Source organism: Rissa tridactyla, chromosome 1 (assembly GCF_028500815.1).
Source record: "Rissa tridactyla isolate bRisTri1 chromosome 1, bRisTri1.patW.cur.20221130, whole genome shotgun sequence".
NCBI lineage: Eukaryota > Metazoa > Chordata > Aves > Charadriiformes > Laridae > Rissa > Rissa tridactyla.
This window is the reverse complement of record NC_071466.1, coordinates 49,125,135-49,144,251: the sequence shown is the minus strand read 5'-3', so window position 1 is coordinate 49,144,251 and position 19,117 is coordinate 49,125,135. Positions and strand designations below refer to the sequence as shown.

The following is a 19,117-nucleotide window of genomic DNA, read 5'->3' as shown; positions in this document are numbered from 1 at the left end:
ATTGATCTAAAATTGAGCATCCAATCCATTGTCGGTAATATGATTATGAGACTATGAATTTAATATATGGTGATTTTGGATAAGAGTATGAGTCTTAATAGATAGTTGTTTTGGATAAGCTGCTTCCTTCCCTGGTAGTTACTTTTCCTTCTGTCTTGTGACATGAGGAGCGGCTGAGGGAACTGGGGTTGTTTAGCCTGGAGCAAAGGAGGCTGAGGGGAGACTGTATCGCGCTCTACAGCTACCTGAAAGGAGGGTGTAGGAAGGTTAGAGTTGGTCTCTTCTCCTAATTAACAAGCGTTAGGATGAGAGGAAATGACCTCAAGTTGTGCCAGGGGAGGTTTAGATTGGATATTAGGAAAAATTTCTTCACCGAAAGAGTTATCAAACATTGGAACGGGCTGCCCAGGGAAGCAATGGAATTGCCATGCCTGAAGGTATTGAAAAGGCGAGTAGATGTGGTGCTTGGGGACATGGTTTAGTGCGGCACTTGGCAGTGTTTGGTTAATGGTTGGACTTGATGATCGTAAAGGTCTCTTCCAACCTAAACGGTTCTATGACTGGGTTAACTGTTTTTGAAAAAATACTTGTTAAGTTCTGATAGAGGGTGTTACATATATAGGGACAGTGATGTATGCACAATTACACATAGTACATACAGCATAAAACAGTACACCCTAGGGAGAAATAGAATTTTATCTTGGTTAAGCTCTGGAATTTGGCTTTTTAAAAATAATATTCTGAACATGGTTTGGTTACTTCATTTTAAATATGAAACTTTATAGGGAATATTGTACCATACTGCCCAGTTTTACTATTACAGTCCCCAACCACCACAGGCAAACAGCATTGAAAAACTGCAAGTTTTTCAAAACACTATTACAGTGGAAAAAGAACCAAAATTAGTATGTAGGCTGCAGCGTTTGATCACAGAACGTCAGAAAGGTAAATGTTCTATGGAAGCATTGAACGACATTCACAATAGATTTCTACCATCATTTTAGGCGTGATGGAAAGCAATTGGAGAGTAAGGCTATGTTGGGTAAAATGTCAAGATGGTTGTTTTAAGATAAGCCTTAGCTTTGAAAAATAATAATAACTGAGATTTTTAAATGCTTCTTAATGGTCTGCTAAATTTTGGTGGCAAAACAAAGTAATTTATATTTAATTTTTTAATTTCTGAGACTTAAACTTTATTGGGGGGAAGAAAAAAAGTATGAATTCCTGAAATTATTTTTAGGTTTTGGAAGGGAAAGCTTGAAAGGAAAAAATGAACCAAATCTACAGACAGTAGCATAAGGACTCAATATAAAGCTTGTATGTAGTAGTTTCTTCAGAATCAGAACTTAATTCTCAAATACATTCCTGATCTGTTCATCTAATCTGGCGGACAGTGTGCAGCCAGGAACATCTAAAGTTCCTAGAGCAAAGGAAACCTCGTTTGATCGTCTTGGTGTTGCTAAGCCAGCATGGTCCCACTTCACTGCTGTTGGTTTCTTTTTTATGTTTTACACATATATCTTTTTAACGTGCAAAAGCAGGTTTTTGGAACTATACTTAAACTTTTTTGGTATGGATAGTCTGTACAGTAGATATCCACCACAAAATATGAGATATGCTGCAAAGTAATATAATTAGTCTGTGAAACTACGTTGGATGCCTCTGAAGTACACTCTCATTAGGCAAGTGTAGGCTTTTAATAACTCATAGTTTTATGTCAAATTCATAAGCCTTTACTCTGCCAATCTTCCTATCTAACACCTTCCCCAATGCCCCAAAATATATCTCACTAGTGCATTGGTACCTCTTTCAATTTGGGTAGAGGTACAAAATTCTAAAGAAATGCTGGTGTTTGACAATTTACCTGTTTTTGTCAAAATTGCAAATTGCTTGTATTACTGAAACTTGATGTAAGCAGCAGTTTTGCAAACAGTGTATAGCTAGATGATTTGCTTCTATCATGAGACAAAAGCATGGTTTTATTTGCTTTTAATGTGTAAACGTTTTTTCAAGGAACACAGAGGAGGCAGGCCAGAAGCGTTTTGTTCTTGTTTCTGCTTTAAAGGGTTTCACTGCCTTTTCTTTAACTACTGTTAAATGTTAATTTGACTGCTGGCCAGGGATTTCACTTGGTTCCCCTGTCAGGATGGGGATAGGAAATAAGATTTTTGATAACTCTCTTCAAACAGATAAAATGGTTACTTTGCTAAAAGGATTCTGTCATAAATATAGATTATTAATACTACTATATATGTACTATTAATACTTTCTTTTGACAGGAACAATGAAAATTTCTTTGAAATGAGTAGAAACCAGTTTATGGCCAAAAGATGGCTTCTTTTTCATGTTTTCTGGTGATCAAAAAACGCTGTGCCGGCTGTTTTGTGGGAGGAAAAAATACACAGAAGAGCAGTGCTCATTTCTATTGTACAGGCAATTGATTATAAAATTAGTGAAGTCTCTCTGGCAGCTCTATTTGGTTTATGATAATTCATAACAAACTAGTAAATGCATTGTATATTTTATAAAGCTGATGAAATCTTAGCAATCGTTCTCCTTGCAGCACTCTGTGGCATTTTTGGCTCTGGTGAAATCATTCTGTGCGAGTGAATTGCTTTCAGCAACAGTGAGCTTAGCCCTTCTGCATATTATCGGTTCTGACTTGGTAACTAAAAGCCCATGTGCAGTTGTCTTGAAATAGTTGAAATTATTTTTCAGAGCAGCAGACCATCTTGCTATAAAACTGTGGTTTGTGGTGGGACCAACTACTGTTTCTTTCTAAGAGAAGTGTGGGATTTTTCTGTGCACAAAGTCTCAAGCTTTGTAAGAAATGTCTGGCTCTTAATTTCAGTAAATGGCATGACACACTACATCCATTTCGAGCTTTTGACATACTAAACTGTTTTTGTTTAATGGATGATTTGCCATGGTGAGCAATGGACTCAGGTGACTTGATTAGGAAAACAAAACTTTCCCCTTTTGCAAAACATTCTACCAGTAAATTTACTTGTGGAGAAAGTTTGCATTATAGTACCTCGAGCTTCTTCCTCCAGTGTTTCTTTGTTCCCATTTCTTTGTTGATATATGTCTTTTTTTTTTTTTTAAACTTTGTTGCTCAGAATGTCTTTAATGCTAGCCAAGGAGTAAGGGATTTGGACTTTTTTTCATGGACTTCCAAAGCTTTACCCCCTAAGGTGAGTGTAAGTGACAGGAACAGTCACACTGTATCTCATGTTTTCAGATTGTACCTTATGACTCAACTTTACACTAAATATCCTTTGACATCTGTTTTACTTTGAATTATTTTTATAGGAAATAGCATATTTGCATAGAATGCTCTATCTGTGTCTCTTCCTTTAGGATAAAAAACAAAAGCAAACAGGGCAGATTATTGAATTTTCCGTAATTCATAAGTAGCACTCTCCTTTTCTTAGAGAACCAGACGAGAAATTTGGAGAGATGACCTAGTAACATAATAAAGGCTTTCATTCTCTTTTTGATGCAGAATGTACTAGTAATTTTTTTTCCTGTTACTGGATGGTACAAATTGTGTTGCAGCATCTAATAAGATGATATATTTGTATGGTAAAGCCACAAATATTTAATAAACACTCAGCCCATTCTTAACCTTTTTTAAAAAAATATACAACTATAGGAACAAGTTATGTACAGTTAAGCAGTTTAAATTATCTACAAAAGTGCTTGTCTAAATCTCTTTGCAGACCTATAGTGATTGTGAGATTGAGTTTTTTTAATATGAACTTTGTAATGAAGATGACACTCAGTGTTGTACATATTGGTTTAGAGATTTAAAAACTTGTTTTTCATCAAATCTTTTTCCCTAAAGTAGTAAACTTCGTTGTAATATCAAGACCTAGACAACGTTTAAACTGTCTTTAAAACATACAGAATTTTTTTTTCCCTTGAACCAGTTAACGTCAGTTTGCGTTAACTTGCTTTGAAAGTTACATATTTAGAGAACGGATGCATTTTTGTTCTGGGAAAGACTGCTGTATTACTGTGGACGTAGTGCACAGACTACAAAACAAACAAGCTGAAAATATGAGAAGTATAGAGATCAGAGGAAATGGTATTAATGAAAAAGGAAATAACATAAGCAGAATTTGGATTTAAAACTGATAGAAGGAAGCTTTCTTTTACACAGCTGGAAGGTGGTGTTGCAGGAGATTGTGAAGGCAGAAAGTATCAGCACATTCAGAAGAAATTAAACAAGTTTGTAGAAATCAGATTCATAAATAAACACTAAAGAAAATAGGGCATGCCCTCTAACATCCATAATAAAAATATTTTAAATGTTGTTGGTGTATAAGGAACGGACCACTAATAAAGACTTGAATGCTAATTCTAAATGGCATCTCCTGTTGCCGTTGCTGAAGACAATATACTGGACTAGCTGAGCCACTGGCTTCATCCTGTAGGGCATTACTTAGTCCTTAACTTTCAGATGTTCTTTTAAAAGCACCTTTGACTTGCATTATAAGCATAATAGAGCTCGCTCCTGCTTCTCACTTGCTTTCCTCTGATATAAATGCGCGTTATTTTACTCCCATCCCTCATTTTTCTGTACAATAGCCTTTTTATTAAGCTATGGCTGGCTGAAAAATCTATGCTAATGGATTTCTTGTTCTTTTAGTAACTATCGATTTTTCTTGGTAGGAAACTCAAAAATTTTTTTTTATTTCAGATTTGGGTATATATTTCACCTGTAATTGGTACCAGGTGAAATAAATTTGTAGGCCATTTTTATTGTCATAACGAAAATAATAAATATGCACTAATATTTACATGTGCATTTAAGAATCTACGGTGTTGCTGTTGCTCTTTGTCATAATTTTACCTTTATTCTCAATTAACAATGTATTCTAAATGTGAAATAAAAAAGGAAGCGTATCGTTTGGGAAGAGATAATATTCAAATTCCCTCTACATAGCCCCAGACTTTTTCACAAAATTTCAGAAATACAGCAGGAGGAATGAGTGTGTATCCTCATAAATATCAGTATAAAACAAGGTTTATTGAAAGCAGCTAGAGTAAATAATTTGTCTCTAATGGTAGATACGAGATGTTCCTTTTTATATAAATGGTTACATTTATACCACTTTTGTTTCAAGAGTAATACGATGACTTTTCAGTTAATGTGCAATTTACTAGTAGTTAGTTTTTTATCGTTGCACGCTAAAATTAGCAATGATGTAACTAGTATCTCTTTTAGCTCTGAAATATAGCTGTTGTAGTCTTGAAATAAGTATTTCTTATCTAAAGAGTTCAAAGGTATTATTAATAGGTTTTATTCTGTTTTGTTTTGTTTTGCCCTTTTTTTTTTTTTAACTTCTCAGGAATCTAGGTCTAATACTGATGATTTTTTCAAAGACCTAAATTCACACTGCCCACAGGAAGCAGTGATGCAAGAACAAGATATGCCATTCCTTCGAGGTGGACCTGGAGTGTACAAGGTAGTGAAGACTGGCCCGTCAGGTCACAACATCAGAAGCTGCCCTAACCTTAGAGGTATCCCAATTGGAATGTTAGTTCTGGGAAACAAAGTCAAGGCAGTGGGCGAGGTATGGATCCTTGTAGCTTCGGTTCATGTCTTCATAGATACCAGTATATAACAGTAATAAGCACAACAAAAGAACAGGTTTGCTTTTCCAACCTTCATGATAAATACTAACCTTTGAACTTGGTTTATGCTATAAATACTAATGCAATTATGTCTTTTTGCCTTTTAGATGTGTGCGTTGATTGGAATAATGTTAAAATTGTACTGCAATTATATATGCTTGCTTGTATATTTCTGTTACAGTATTCCTTACCAAATGGTGTTTCTCGTTCTACTTTTTTTGTCGTATTCTTTGAAAGAATTTTGTTTCATTGAAAAAATATTTTTCTAGGACCTAACCAATTAACAAATTATTCTGTTTCTCTGTAATGATTGTATTCATTTGTTCAGTTGTTGAACTGTTGTTACTACTCCCAATTGTCCAGCTGTGGTGTTTTATGGTTAAGAAGGGCTTAAGGATGAAGTGTGTCATGCTATTTCCTAAATATAATGTCAGGAACAAAATTAGTACTCGTACAAACTTTTCATATATAACTTGGTATTAGAATTCTACTGTTGCAGCCACCAATAGAAAAGCATATTTTGGTGAATATCTCCTTCAAACTTGTTTGGATGTTCTAAAGTTGTGGTGTTGGTGTTTTGCTTCTTCTGAACATAAACGGGTCTAAGATTTTTGGAAATAGACCTAACTGTAAATGTGCCATAAATAGTTTTGGTCCTTCAGTCTGCCTCAGCCTGTGGCCTTAATTTAAGAAACTTTTTTTTTTTAATATTTGCTTTGTAGTATAAAGATTGGAATGAGTGTGTTTTTCAGATACTATAATAAGTTGCTGAATCACGCTACTGAATTATCTGAAAAGTCATTAAATTGTGCTTTTTTTATGTGTGTGCATCAGGTGACTAATTCAGAAGGTACGTGGGTGCAGATGGATAAGAACAGCATGGTAGAGTTCTGTGAAAGTGATGAAGGCGAGGCATGGTCGTTAGCTAGAGACAGAGGTGGAAACCAGTACCTCCGACACGAAGATGGCAAGTTGTTGTTTTGTTTTGTTTTTTAAATTAACTTAGAAAAAAATAAGCAGTCTAAAAACAACAAATAAATAAAGAAGGAACTGAGTTTTAAACAGTTATAACATAAATTTAGATTTTTCATTTGAGTTACTTGACACAGCCTAACTTCAAATTTGCTTATAAACGTTCTTTAAGTGTTTTTAAAAGAACAATTACTATATTTCCCCATGTTTTCTTCTGTACCACTTATCATATTTTAACTGTCCTTCTTTTAGCTATGGAGGTCATTTTTAAATAAGTAATTGTGCATTTTTGTTAGGTTTACTTGGTCTACTTTGTGTCTCTGTGAAAAGCACAGCAGAATTAATTATTTATGTTCCTTTTAAGTTCGATAATTCTGTCACAGAGCATTCTGTTAAAAACCTGTTACGTTTTTTAGGACTGTATTTAAAATTAACATCAGATTAGTTAATTATTCTAGTTAGGAAAGTATGATTGCATTCGCTTAAAATGCAAAATTTCTGTCCTGATAATTCATGTTCAATTTGGGTAAGACCTAGAAATAATAAAATAAAACATAAACAAAATGTTAGTATACAAAGTTTTGTCTTGCCCTCCCCTCCACCCCATCATCCTTCATGTTTATCTCCCTCTAAACAGGCTATCATTACTGATCTAAAATATCTTTCTTTCACCCTGAGTGCTTTGTATGAACACCTTGACGTATTCCAAAACTGTTTCCTTAACAGATAGCCCATCTGGGTGAGTTCTCCGGTGCAAGTTTACGGGCTACTTACATTACCTTAAAGGATGAAACAGGGAGTGATCTGTCAGTATTTATACTTCTGGAGGGAGATCATCTATCCAGCCTCCCTGTCAGTGCAGATTCAGCTAGATCAGGTTACTCAGGGCCTTGTCTGATCAACTTCTCACTATCTCCAACCTCTCTGGACAACCTATACTGGTATTTGATTACCTTCAAGCTTTCCTAATACCAAATCACAGTTTCCCATCCTGCAACTTTTGTTTATTGTCTCTTGTCCTATCCCTGTGAACCTCTGAGATGAGTCTAGCTTCATCTTCCCTGAACCCTTCAATTAGGTAGTTGAAAGGAGCAATAAGATCTCATCTTAGCTTTCTCTTTGTAAGACTGAACAAACCCAGGTGTCTCAGCCTCTCCTTAGATGTTATGTGCTCTACTGCCCTGACTGTCTTGGTGGCCTCTGATGAACTCATGTCAGTCTGTCTTCTGATAGGGAGCCTGAAACGGGACACAGCACCCCAGCTGTCCAGTGTGTCCCTCTTGTCTTTACAATCTCTAGTAAAAATTACTGTGAATCTTCATTAGCATGATTTTGTTACGAGTATTCTCAGGGAGAAACATTTAAGGTTCTTCCGTTGTTAAGAAAATTTTGGTAGAGTTCTCTAAAGGCTGGGGTTTTTTTCCAGCTCACTTCAAGAGGTAGTTTCTTCAAGCTGCCTTTTTTTTTCTTTTTTAAATTTCATCATGTATTTCTCTGTTTTGTGGATAAATCTGGATGTTTTCAATTTATTATCGTCACACTCCGTTTATGAGATCTAATGCATCCATTTTCCAAAAGATGTCTTCATGGAAGACCTCCACCTCCACAGTCATAATCTGCTTGTGTTTTTAGGCAGTACTTCTTGTCAGCCTCTTCTATGTTCATTATAACAGACTCTTTGCCCTTTTTCTGGCTTGGACATTTCGTGCTGGAAATTACTTCACACCTAGACACTCTGATAACTATCATCACATTACCATGTTAAAAAAAAGTAATTCCTTGGTAATATGTAAATATTTGTTGTAGGCTGTTGCTGCTTGACTTTAAGGTGTAAAACACTCTGCAAAGGGGAATAACCAAGAGTTTTTCATAAATTGTAGAAGCTGGGAAGAAAAAAAGTGTTTACTTAATACTTAGCACAGTATCTTTTTCGAAGTAATAAATTCTCCATTTTTAGTTATATCTGATAGTGTCAATTTCAGAGGTGCTCAGAGAGCTCAAGTAGATTCTAGAAACTAAGTAGTTGTGCACTGGAACAATACCTTAATGTTGAAAGCACACATACTCAATAATCACACAGAATCACAGAATGGTAGGGTTGGAAGGGACCTCTGGAGATCATCTAGTCCAACCCCCCTGCCAGAGCAGGGTCACCTAGAGCAGGTTGCACAGGAACGCGTCCAGGTGGGTTCTGAATGTCTCCAGAGTTGGAGACTCCACCACCTCTCTGGGCAACCTGTGCCAGGGCTCTGCCACCCTCAAAGGAAAGAAGTTCCTCCTCATGTTTAGGTGGAACCTCCTATGCTCAAGTTTGTGCTCTTTACCTCTTGTCCTGTCCCTGGGCACCACTGAAAAGAGCCTGGCCCCATCCTCCTGACACCCACCCTTTAAGTATTTATAAGTGTTGATAAGGTCCCCCCTCAGCCGTCTTTTTTTTTTCCAGACTGAAGATACCCAAATCCCTCAGCCTTTCTTCACAAGAGAGGTGTTCCAGTCCCCTAATCATCTTGGTAGCCCTTTGCTGTACCCTCTCCAGCAGTTCCCTGTCCTTCTTGAACCTGGGAGCCCAGAACTGGACACAGTACTCCAGGTGCGGCCTCACCAAGGCAGAGTAGAGGGGGAGGATGACCTCCCTCGACCTGCTGGCCACACTCTTCTTGGTGCACCCCAGGATGCCATTGGCCTTCTTGGCCACAAGGGCACATTGCTGGCTCATGGTCATCCTGTTGTCCACCAGGACTCCCAGGTGTCTTTCAGCTGAGCTGCTCTCCAGCAGGTCAGCCCCCAACCTGTCCTGGTGCATGGGGTTATTCCTCCCCAGGTGCAGCACCCTGCACTTGCCCTTGTTGAATTTCATGAGGTTTCCCTCCACCCAACTCTCCAGCCTGTCCAGGTCTCTCTGTATGGTGGGTTGTTAACTTCATCATTTTCTATCCTAGTACGAGGCTGTTTGCTTTTACAGTAGAAAATAATTTCTCTGAAGTTAATAAATTTAGCAGTGTGCAAAATTTTTGATTCAAGAGTACTTCTTTTACGGAATAGATATAACCTGCATTTTTTTTTGTGTACCTTGAATAGTCTTCTCCAGCTTCAACAACTTATTTATCATTTCATCCTTTCTATATGTAAATTGATTTTTCAAGGTATATCTGTGCTTTAAGACAGAACTCCCAAATTTGTAAGAATTTAAACAGGACCCTTGTTTGAAGATACATCTTCAATTTCTTGATACTTGATATAATCTTGATTTCTTGATATAATGTACAGTTACTAAGGCATGTCTTCAAGTATATTGGTTTTCTCACAGAAGAACAAAAATGCAAGCTCCAAGCTTTGAGGACAGAACTCTGTAGTGAGATTTTTACAATTGAATGCCTTGGGATACCATCTTAGAACTTCCTGATGCAAATCCTATGCCTTGACATGTCTGGCTTTATTCTTTTCTAGATGACTCTCTTTTAAAAAAGTAGAGTGAAGATAGATGACTCTTGTGCATCTAGCTAAAACAGTTTCAGTGGCTGTTGGTGCAATTACTGAAATATTTCAATCTATTCAACGTTCCTGGTCCTAATCAGTACCGAGCAAAACTAATGAGCGTAAGCCACATCTGAAAATTATTTAAACTAACTGCTTTTCTTTGCCATGAAATTAATTAGGAATACTTTGTCTTCTGTTTCAATGCTTTTGCTGGAGGGAAATAATTAGCATTTGGAGGAGCTCCAACTAGATTTGCAACTGTCTATATTTTTATCCATAAATAATACTATCATTTATATTGCTGTTGTATTTTCATTATTTAATAAAATGATCATGAAATTCTCAGAAAGAAGTAGGATTTGTCAGAGCAGAAGTCATACTGAATGCCCAAGTATATAGGCAGATATCCAGATACTTTAGCTGAAACACTGCAGGAAGATCTAGAGTTGCCTATATTTTGAAAATATCTAGATTCTTTCCTTTTTAAATTGAGTTTAAATTTCCAACTTTCTCCCTGATTTATTTTTTTTTAATTTGAGTATATGTGTTCTGTAAAAGTTCATACTATGGAATGCAGTTTTGGCCTGAAATACAATTTTCTAAAAATGGCTCTTAGAAGAATTGTGATTTTTTTTTAATCAAATCTACTTTGACTTCAGTACGTTTACAAAAGGAAAAGTTGTTCAATGTGACAACCTGAGATTTTAACCTGCATTTGGAAGATTTCACGTGAATTATTTCTTATAACTTATCACTTGGAAAGGTATTTCTGACTACATTAAGTCAGTAATGTCTCCCTAAAACCAAATAATCAAGTGGATTCTGTGTTTCATTTATCTTGGCTCTTCAGTTGTTACGGATATTCTGAAAGACCCCAAGTTGCTTTTAGTTGGAGGTCTTTTTAGTACCATACAGAAAGCAAAACTGTAGTGCTCGGTATCAGATATGAATAAATCTGTCAGGGGAAAAACTGTCTGATGTCCCGTGAGCTAATTAAGGGGATAGCCAGGATTAAAAGTTTATTGACTCTGAAAACTATTATTTTCTCCATGCCACTTTGACAAATGAATTTAGCAATTGCTCTCCAAGGAATTAACATTGAATGATGTGATGTTACTGAAAAGCAAAGTGTCAAGCCTGTTCCTACGTGGCATATGATGGCAAAGCTGGCAGCAACTCAGTCAAACATAAAATAGTCTCTGTGGTATTAAGTCTTCCATCTTTTTGTTTCTAGAGCGTGAGCTCTAAAGAAGAGAGATGTGCTTTTCTTTCTGAAGAGAATTGAGTAGAGTGGTAGAGTGCTATCTGTGGAAAACCAGTATCGCTCCTTTGTGACTCGTCTTTCCCATGTAAATCAATTACTAAGAAGGTCTAATTCTGAAGTGATGTGCTTTTTTTACAGAGCAAGTCCTTCTAGATCAAAATGTTCAGACTCCTCCCCCAAGTCCTTTTTCAATACAAGCTTTCAGTAAGGGGACAAGCTGTAGTAATGGACAAGGGTTTGATTATGGCCTTGGAAATAACAAAGGTATGTTTTTACACTCACATTTCAAAAATTTGTTTTTCTTAACTTTATTTATATTTTTTTTATTCATTTCTTACTCTTTTAGGCACCATCAGATGTCCTCCCAAAGACATAAGCAGTAGTGCAATGAATTGCAAGGGGTTTTACAAAACATGGTTAATGTTGCGACTGCTTTTTTCTCTGCTTTAATTCTGCTCAGCCTAAGTACTTTGTTTAATTTTAAGTTACAGTTGAGGCTTTCTGTAGTGGTAGGCACAAAACTATAATGCAGAAATGAAAAATAGATACTTGTAAAACAATATATGAAAATCATTTGATTAGAAAGCATGGGTTTTAAAATGATCAGAAACATTTTATAAACACCTCTCGTCTGTATTGACGTTTTTAAGTGCCTTTCATGGGATGACAAAATAAAGGATACCGTTTGAGATTTAAGTTGCAAACCTGAAGTTAGCTTTCAATCACATAGGTACCAGTTACAAATGCTGGGAAATAAATAAAACCTTGTCAGTTTTACTGACGTAAAATAATTGTTTCTTTTAACTATGATTTGTTTCATTGACAAGATGTAAATATATATAAGCCATCACAATAAACTCAAGCTGCATGCCTTCTGTTCGTTCATTGATTAGATCTAGAAGATTTAATAATACAGAAGGGACTTTCGTTCAGGCAGGTGTCCTTGAGAAATATTATTGAAACACGGAGCTTTGTCATTCTGCTCTTACATTGCTGTACTCTGTCTATGCCACTACAAACGTGGGCATGAGGTGTGCAGTGTGTTTTTAACGCCAGCATATATTCTTCGTGGGCTCCTAAATAAAATAACTTGATTTAAGACTTGTTTTAAGGGAGAAGAGATGAAGGGAAAAAAATTATTCCTAAATATTCTAGTCTTTTATTTTCATAACATGAAATAATTTTATATCACTTCACAGCGCTTGACTGCATAAAGAAGCAGTTCATGCTTGTCCATGCATTGCTATAGGAAAAGTTTTTGTTTTTTTTTTCTGGAAAAGTTGAAGTGTGTTTCCTTTTGTTTTATAGGGTCTTTTATACAGCCCTATTGATAACCATACTCATTTTGAAGTAATGGTTGAATCATGAAAGTGGAAGTGTTTAAGATGTTTGGTGTGTGAGGCAGTATTGCAGCTTGTCTCTCAAAGTCAGTTGTATAATAGTTCAAGTATTATCTATTCTTTTTCTGCAGAAGCATATTAGGAAAAGAATTTTTTCTTCCTGTGTTGTCCAAAGATAAAATCTTGGAGATCGGTATGCTATATTAACAGGCATCCTAGTTTCTGAAGACATTGTGATTCTTTTTACTATATCCTATCTTAAACAGTTTCTAAGGTGTTTCTTTGGAATATTACAATCGCAGAAAGTTTGAAAGCTGCTCCTGGCATTGAATTCCGTATCATTTTATACGCATTATTCTCTCAACATACCCTCAAGCAGTGATGTTTAGTGTGAGTGAGCAATTCAGCTAGATGACTGTCGACGATGACTTTATTCATTCTGTGTACTGTAATTCCTTCTGAATTGCCCAAGAGTGGAGAGTTGTTGGCAACTGTATTGCAAGAATAATGATATTACTTTCCCAAAAATAGAATTCTTCAGCTGTATTATTACTTTATGTACAGTCTTTTTGCATTCTCAGGTCTAAGAAGCTGAGTTTTGTGGAAAATAAAAATGAAGGCATAAGCATAATCTCTTAGGGGAATTTCTGAATGAAGCAGTTCTTTTGGGGGTGCTTGTTTGTTAAATGAATTTTTGTAGGGATGCACTAGCTTCAATGAAAATTCAGTCACCATCTACGAGCGTTTCAAACTGCTGGTCAAATGTAAAGATCCCCATGTAATAGGTTTGTGTTTGCAGTATTACTTGCACGGCAGAAGACATAATTCCCACGATCATTCTGTTTGATTTAGCTATGTCTTCTCTATTCCAGCCTTCCACGTTGCAGGCAAGCCTTTAATATTCCTTATGAATGGCCCTACCCACCTCCATATATAATTATTGTGGGCAGATGACTTTCAGCCTCTTCTCAGGCATTCTTCCCTTTAAAATAATTAATCGTTTAAGGAAATAGGCCTGTCATATTTAAGAATAATAGTGGTTTGTCAAACATGTCAGTCACTTCTGGGTTATTAAGGTAGGAACGATTGCTGCCCAAGTATTGATTCCAATTTTTTTTAGGTATACTACTTCCAAAACAGTGGAATGAAATTGGTTTATTGATACCTGTAGATGATTATTCAGAAAGGCATTCCAGCTGTTTTCTGGTATTTTTGTTCTCTCAAATTTTGCAACCAAAATATCAAGAAAATAAGTGCAAAATTTAATTTTGGAGTTCTTAGGTAATACAGGGTTCTGTACACCCACTGGTTTTTCTGTAACTCTGTGAAAAGACAATTGATGATCACCCAAAAATGTTGTACATTCAATGAGTTGTAAATTCTGTATTAGCTGCTAATTTTTTTTACTAGGATTTCTAGAATGCTGTCAAAATGATACGAATTTGCAGAATAAAGTGACACTGTTAGGATTTGCTTGGTGATGGTTCAAATCTGAGATGCTCTCAAACTCTTGGTGTCTCCCAGCTCATATTACTAAGTATTCTTCAAGTTATAACATGGTGTGAGAAACTCTGCCTTCTTACTGTAGGCTTCCTATATTTCTAATGTTCATACAGAGTTTTTTGAGAATTGGCGCTCAGAAATTGAAACTCTGTTTTTAACATGTTAGTTTTTTGAAGGCCGTCATTTGCCTCACAAAAATTGTGTGTAGTTCTTCAGCAAACCAGTTCCAGTTCCTAAATGGTACTTATTTTTTTCAAATTATCTTCAATCTGATCTTGAAAAACAGCATGACGGAATACTTTTAAAGATATTTGCAAAAATGAGCAAATATTTACCAAAGCCTTGGCACAGAAATACACTTGCCAAAGCCTAATTACATGTTATCTTTCCCTTCTCATCAGTTTTTCTAATCTTTTCCTGCATGTTCTGTTGCATGTGTGTATTATTGTAAATGCTAGGGTTTTGTGTTTTTTCTTTGGCTGCTCTTCATTTTTTAGCAAGGCGAATATAAATCTCTATTTTGAAATGTTTTTAAATAGTTGCAGTAAAATATCCATGGTCCTTAAAATCCCTGCTTGTACTTCTCAGTAATTTTGTTGCCATGCATGGGGTGAGATTTTTATGTTTAGCCACAACTAGAGGTGTATGTGGCTAAATGAGATTTATGAGCTTTCTCTCTTATCATTTAAACTTTAATTGAGCACCATTTTACTCTGCCTTTCTGGAGAATGACAAGTAACAGGTTGTAGTTTTGACTGTTTTGCCCACTACAGGTGACCAACTGAGTGCCATACTGAATTCCATTCAGTCACGGCCAAATCTCCCAGCTCCTTCCATCTTTGATCAAGCTGCAAAACCTCCCTCTTCCCTAGTCCACAGTCCATTTGTGTTCGGACAACCCCTTTCCTTCCAGCAGCCTCAGCCACAGCTTCAGAGTAAGTTTGTCAGCCTTACCTGCCTCATCAGTCCATTTCTGCAGCTTTGACATTGCTGTTCTCCGTTGCTTACCAGCTACTAATCATCCCTCAGTGCACCTTTCTGGTTCTGTTTTGTTAAGTTTTTCATGATTCAGAAGCATGTGAGGTAATGCTCCTAAAGAAAGTAAGCTTGTTCAACTTTAATTTCAATATTGACAATCTTTTGCTGTTGGATTTGTTCTGCAGCGTAGATAAGTCATGAAAGTGCATTTCCAATATTGTATGCAACTCTGGGTTTACAATTAAGGTAAATATTTTATATGGTACAAAATGTTGATAATTCTTTTAACACCAAAAATGGACTGCAGTAAATTCATAGTAGTAAACTTTCTCGCCTCACAAATTCCTATTTTTGTCATCACTTCTAACTTTAGGGATGTAGGTGGAAAGTGGGAACAACTTGGCGCTACTCATAAGAAAGGCTTTGGTAGTCTTCTGTTGGGTGCCCATAGGATTGGCATGGACGTGCATGTTTGCACCTAGAGGTGAACAGCAGTTAACCTCATTACTGGTGAGAGGACAGGAAACTTTAGGTTTTGATTAATGAAAAATAAGAGCTCAGCATTCATGATGGATGGCAGATATTTCAGCAAATTATTCCTTATATACAGAACAGGTGTAGCATGGGTCACAGGGAATACTAATCTTCTCCCATCTCCCATAAACTGTTCTTCTGAAGTGCCTCGGTGGTTCCTTGGTTCTTTCCTGTGGAACCCTATCAGTCCATTCAATCTCTGTGTCTGTGCAGTCCTGGATCTGTCCAGCTCAGTTCATTGAAGCGACAGTGAAGTGCTTCATGTGAGAACTAGATTAAAATACCCAATTCACTTTTATAAAGACTGTCAGAAATACTTTGACAGTGATCTCCTGTACTCTGACTTAAACCAGTGTCCTGAAAGCAGAATATTCCAAAACCTACTCAGATAAAACAGCTGTTTGCCAGTGGCATCAGCGCACCACCACTGAGAATTTGTCAATTGCATATTCTTTCCCATCACTTTTAGTTTTTTCCTATTGTTCAGAGTAGTAAAGTCAGAGTTTCTTGTGCAACATTGCATCAAAAATAACCCTAACTGTCTTGTTTCAAATTTCAGATGATTTTTTCTCCTTTAGCATTTAGATCTGTATTGTATGAAAAACTGTCAAACTTCAAAGCAAAACTTCAAGATTTTGCTCAAAGTATTGCCTGTCCAACAGATGTAGATAAACTGTATTCAGTAAGTTACATCCATGGTTTGTGTTTTAATAAGGATCCATGAGTCAAAAGGAAGCCTTTGTTGTCAGATAGGGGGAGAACTGGTAGTCTACCAAATAAAATAATAATAATGACTGGAAAAATTTTTCAAGTTTCTGTCTGATTTGGGATTTTATCTTAGTGTAAGATCTCAACCCATACGGTTTTTTGCCCTTCCAGCAGGGTAAAAATCATCAACTAGAACTGTTATACTGTTGTACTAACTGTGATTTGATACAAGGACTTTCTTCAAAACAGTTTATTATCTAATTTAAGATGCGATGCAGATAATGTAAATTGTGCATAAAGGAGGGAAACATCAATAGTTTTGTTTTCACTATCAAAATTTAAGAATTATATGGTGGAAAATTTCCTGTTTGAACTCCTTCAGTCTTTTGCAAATGTGTTAATCATCCATTTGCAAGTTCATCCAAATTTAGAATATTCTCAGGGAGACCTGTAAGACTATATTCATACACTTTGTTCATTTAATAGTCAAGGAAATTATGATGAATATAATACTATCTAGATTAAATAATTTAAACAGTTATTCTATTGTTACTTTCTTGAAACTTTACATATTAGAAAGTAATAGAGTAATTTGCAATATAAGATTAGTTAGAATAGTAAGGCATATATGCAATGAATATATCTAGACAGAAAGTTCTATTTGGGATGAATTCTGCTGTGTGGTTTTTAATGTGTTCAACGTTGATGTATTTATAATAGAACTGCAATAGAAACTTTTCTTAAGTGTGCAGTTTTCATTCATTATTTTCAAAGCACTTTGTAGCCTCCTGTTATCAAACATGTAATTAAAAGTCAAATCCACTAAACAGCATATCCCAAGGCTCCATATCAAGTCGCTTGGATTTTTGCTCTAGACGTGCTTAGTTTTAGTTTCAAATTATATGCTCTGTCCTTCAGTGCTTCCTGCAGTAAAGTTAGATCTAAAAATTAAAATGAATGTTTATAGTCAGTAACTGCTATGTTAAAGGGACTGATGATAGCCTTAATAGTTGAAAAAAGTTGTGCCAGCCTAGATTTCCATGGCAGAAGTTGTACTAAATACCGGTCTTGATTGAAAGTCTGCCTAAATTAGTCTACCGCTTACATTTTCTATTCTTTCTCAGATAGCTGTCCTCCTGGGAAGAAATTTTATTTGGCAGCGTGATTATGAGGAAAGTTAGGATCATGCTGAATGTCCTGTAGAATTATTTCCTTAATTTAGGTTTCTAGAATAGGGAGAAGAATGTTGGTCTGATTATAAAACATACTATGTGCCAGTGGCAGATGGTAGTTTTTCTTTGGAGGAGTTTGTAGCTACCTGTTCTTTGAGGAACGGTTTCTGTGCTTGGGGTCTGGTTTGGTTTCCAAATTCATTTAAAGAAGGGGGAAAGGGCTTGTCACAACCTTCTATCTTCTGATACCGTGTCTGTTTGTTTGGGGTTTTTTTTGCGGAAATACTAGGGTTTCGGACAACCACTTTGTCAGATATAATGCTTGAAAAAATGAGAATTGTCTCTGTTATTCTTTTCACATCATAAATAAGTAAACTAACAAGAGTCCTGTGTGTTTTGTCAAAGAATTTGTTACAGAAGGAATATTATAAAAAAGAAGGGGGAACTGTGTTACCAGTTTTGTGTTATTTGCTAGAACTCTATGAAGGGATGATTGTTCTATCCGACCTAATTCTTTTACTAATTTTTCACGCATGGTCACACAAGGGAAAAAAACTGAGAGAGGGTTTTTTTTTTTTCGTTTTCATGGGGACAGACAAAATTAAGATGCTCTCGTCAGGTATTTTAATTCCTTGTCAGTCTTTTATTCAGCTAAAAGTCAAAAAAAGCTAGAAGACGTGGCCTAACCTACCTGGAGTTCAGGAACAACTGTATTGACTTAGAATCTTAGCACAGATTTTTTTGCAGAAAGAGCAGAAGTTTGTGTGTTTTTTCCTTGATTATTTCAACAAAACAGTCTGTAATTATTCCAGCCCATGCTTGCTTCTTAGAAGTTTGGAAGACCATTATTAACAGATTTGCTCAGGTCTGCAATCTCCCACAGCTGCAAGATTATCACTGGTTGCTTGATTAATTTGTCCCTGGACTTTGTGAAGAGCACAGAAGACTCAAATTTCTGCTTGAATTTTGAATCTAGGTGAAGTGTGGAAACCTAGAATGTCAAGGAAGATGTTGTTTCTCAACCTTCAGCAGCATGTGCTGGGTCATAAAAGTCCTTAGATGTGACAAGTCAGGCAAACGGGATCTTGCCATGCTGTCCAGCAGCAGTTATCAGAATTTCACAATTGGCTGTTGAGTTCTGAACTTTGGGAGGGAAGTGTGAGACCTTGCAGCCCACCAGTGTTAGACCTTTATGCCGTGTTTCCTCACATCTGAGTTACTATTGCAAATGAAGAACGGATTTATAGGCTGAAAGAGGCTTTGGACCTGCCTTATTAGCCTCATTTGGCACATTGTCCCTCTTCCACTGCAGCCCTGGCAGCTCCTGTGCAGCACCGTTACTGTTTCGTGACTTATCTCAGTCTGGACAGAAGCTGCCGTGTTGAGAGACTGTTCGATACGCTCATAGTGACCTGTCAAGCTCCTTCCTTGCCAATGCATGCTGCAGAGCTGCAATCCAGCATATGGCCCCACAGTATATGATCAGCCCCTGCCATTCATGTCAGGAGTTCCTTCTCCCTTTAGGA

At 36.4% G+C, this 19,117-nt stretch overlaps 1 protein-coding gene across 17 annotated transcripts in view; it reads left to right on the top strand.

Annotated features, from left to right (window-relative positions):
• The window catches only part of MYCBP2 (MYC binding protein 2), a 200,961-nt gene that overhangs the window by 137,771 nt on the left and 44,073 nt on the right, over positions 1–19,117 (top strand). For 7 of the 17 annotated variants that reach the window (XM_054209207.1, XM_054208773.1, XM_054209472.1 and 4 more), the window contains 5 exons: positions 3,120–3,194; positions 5,358–5,582; positions 6,478–6,610; positions 11,495–11,620; positions 14,949–15,134. In XM_054209207.1, coding sequence (XP_054065182.1) covers positions 3,120–3,194; positions 5,358–5,582; positions 6,478–6,610; positions 11,495–11,620; positions 14,949–15,134 — 745 coding nt within the window. The remainder of the gene's footprint in view (positions 1–3,119; positions 3,195–5,357; positions 5,583–6,477; positions 6,611–11,494; positions 11,621–14,948; positions 15,135–19,117) is intronic. The other 10 variants (XM_054210085.1, XM_054209040.1, XM_054208951.1 and 7 more) reach the window with 6 other exon arrangements.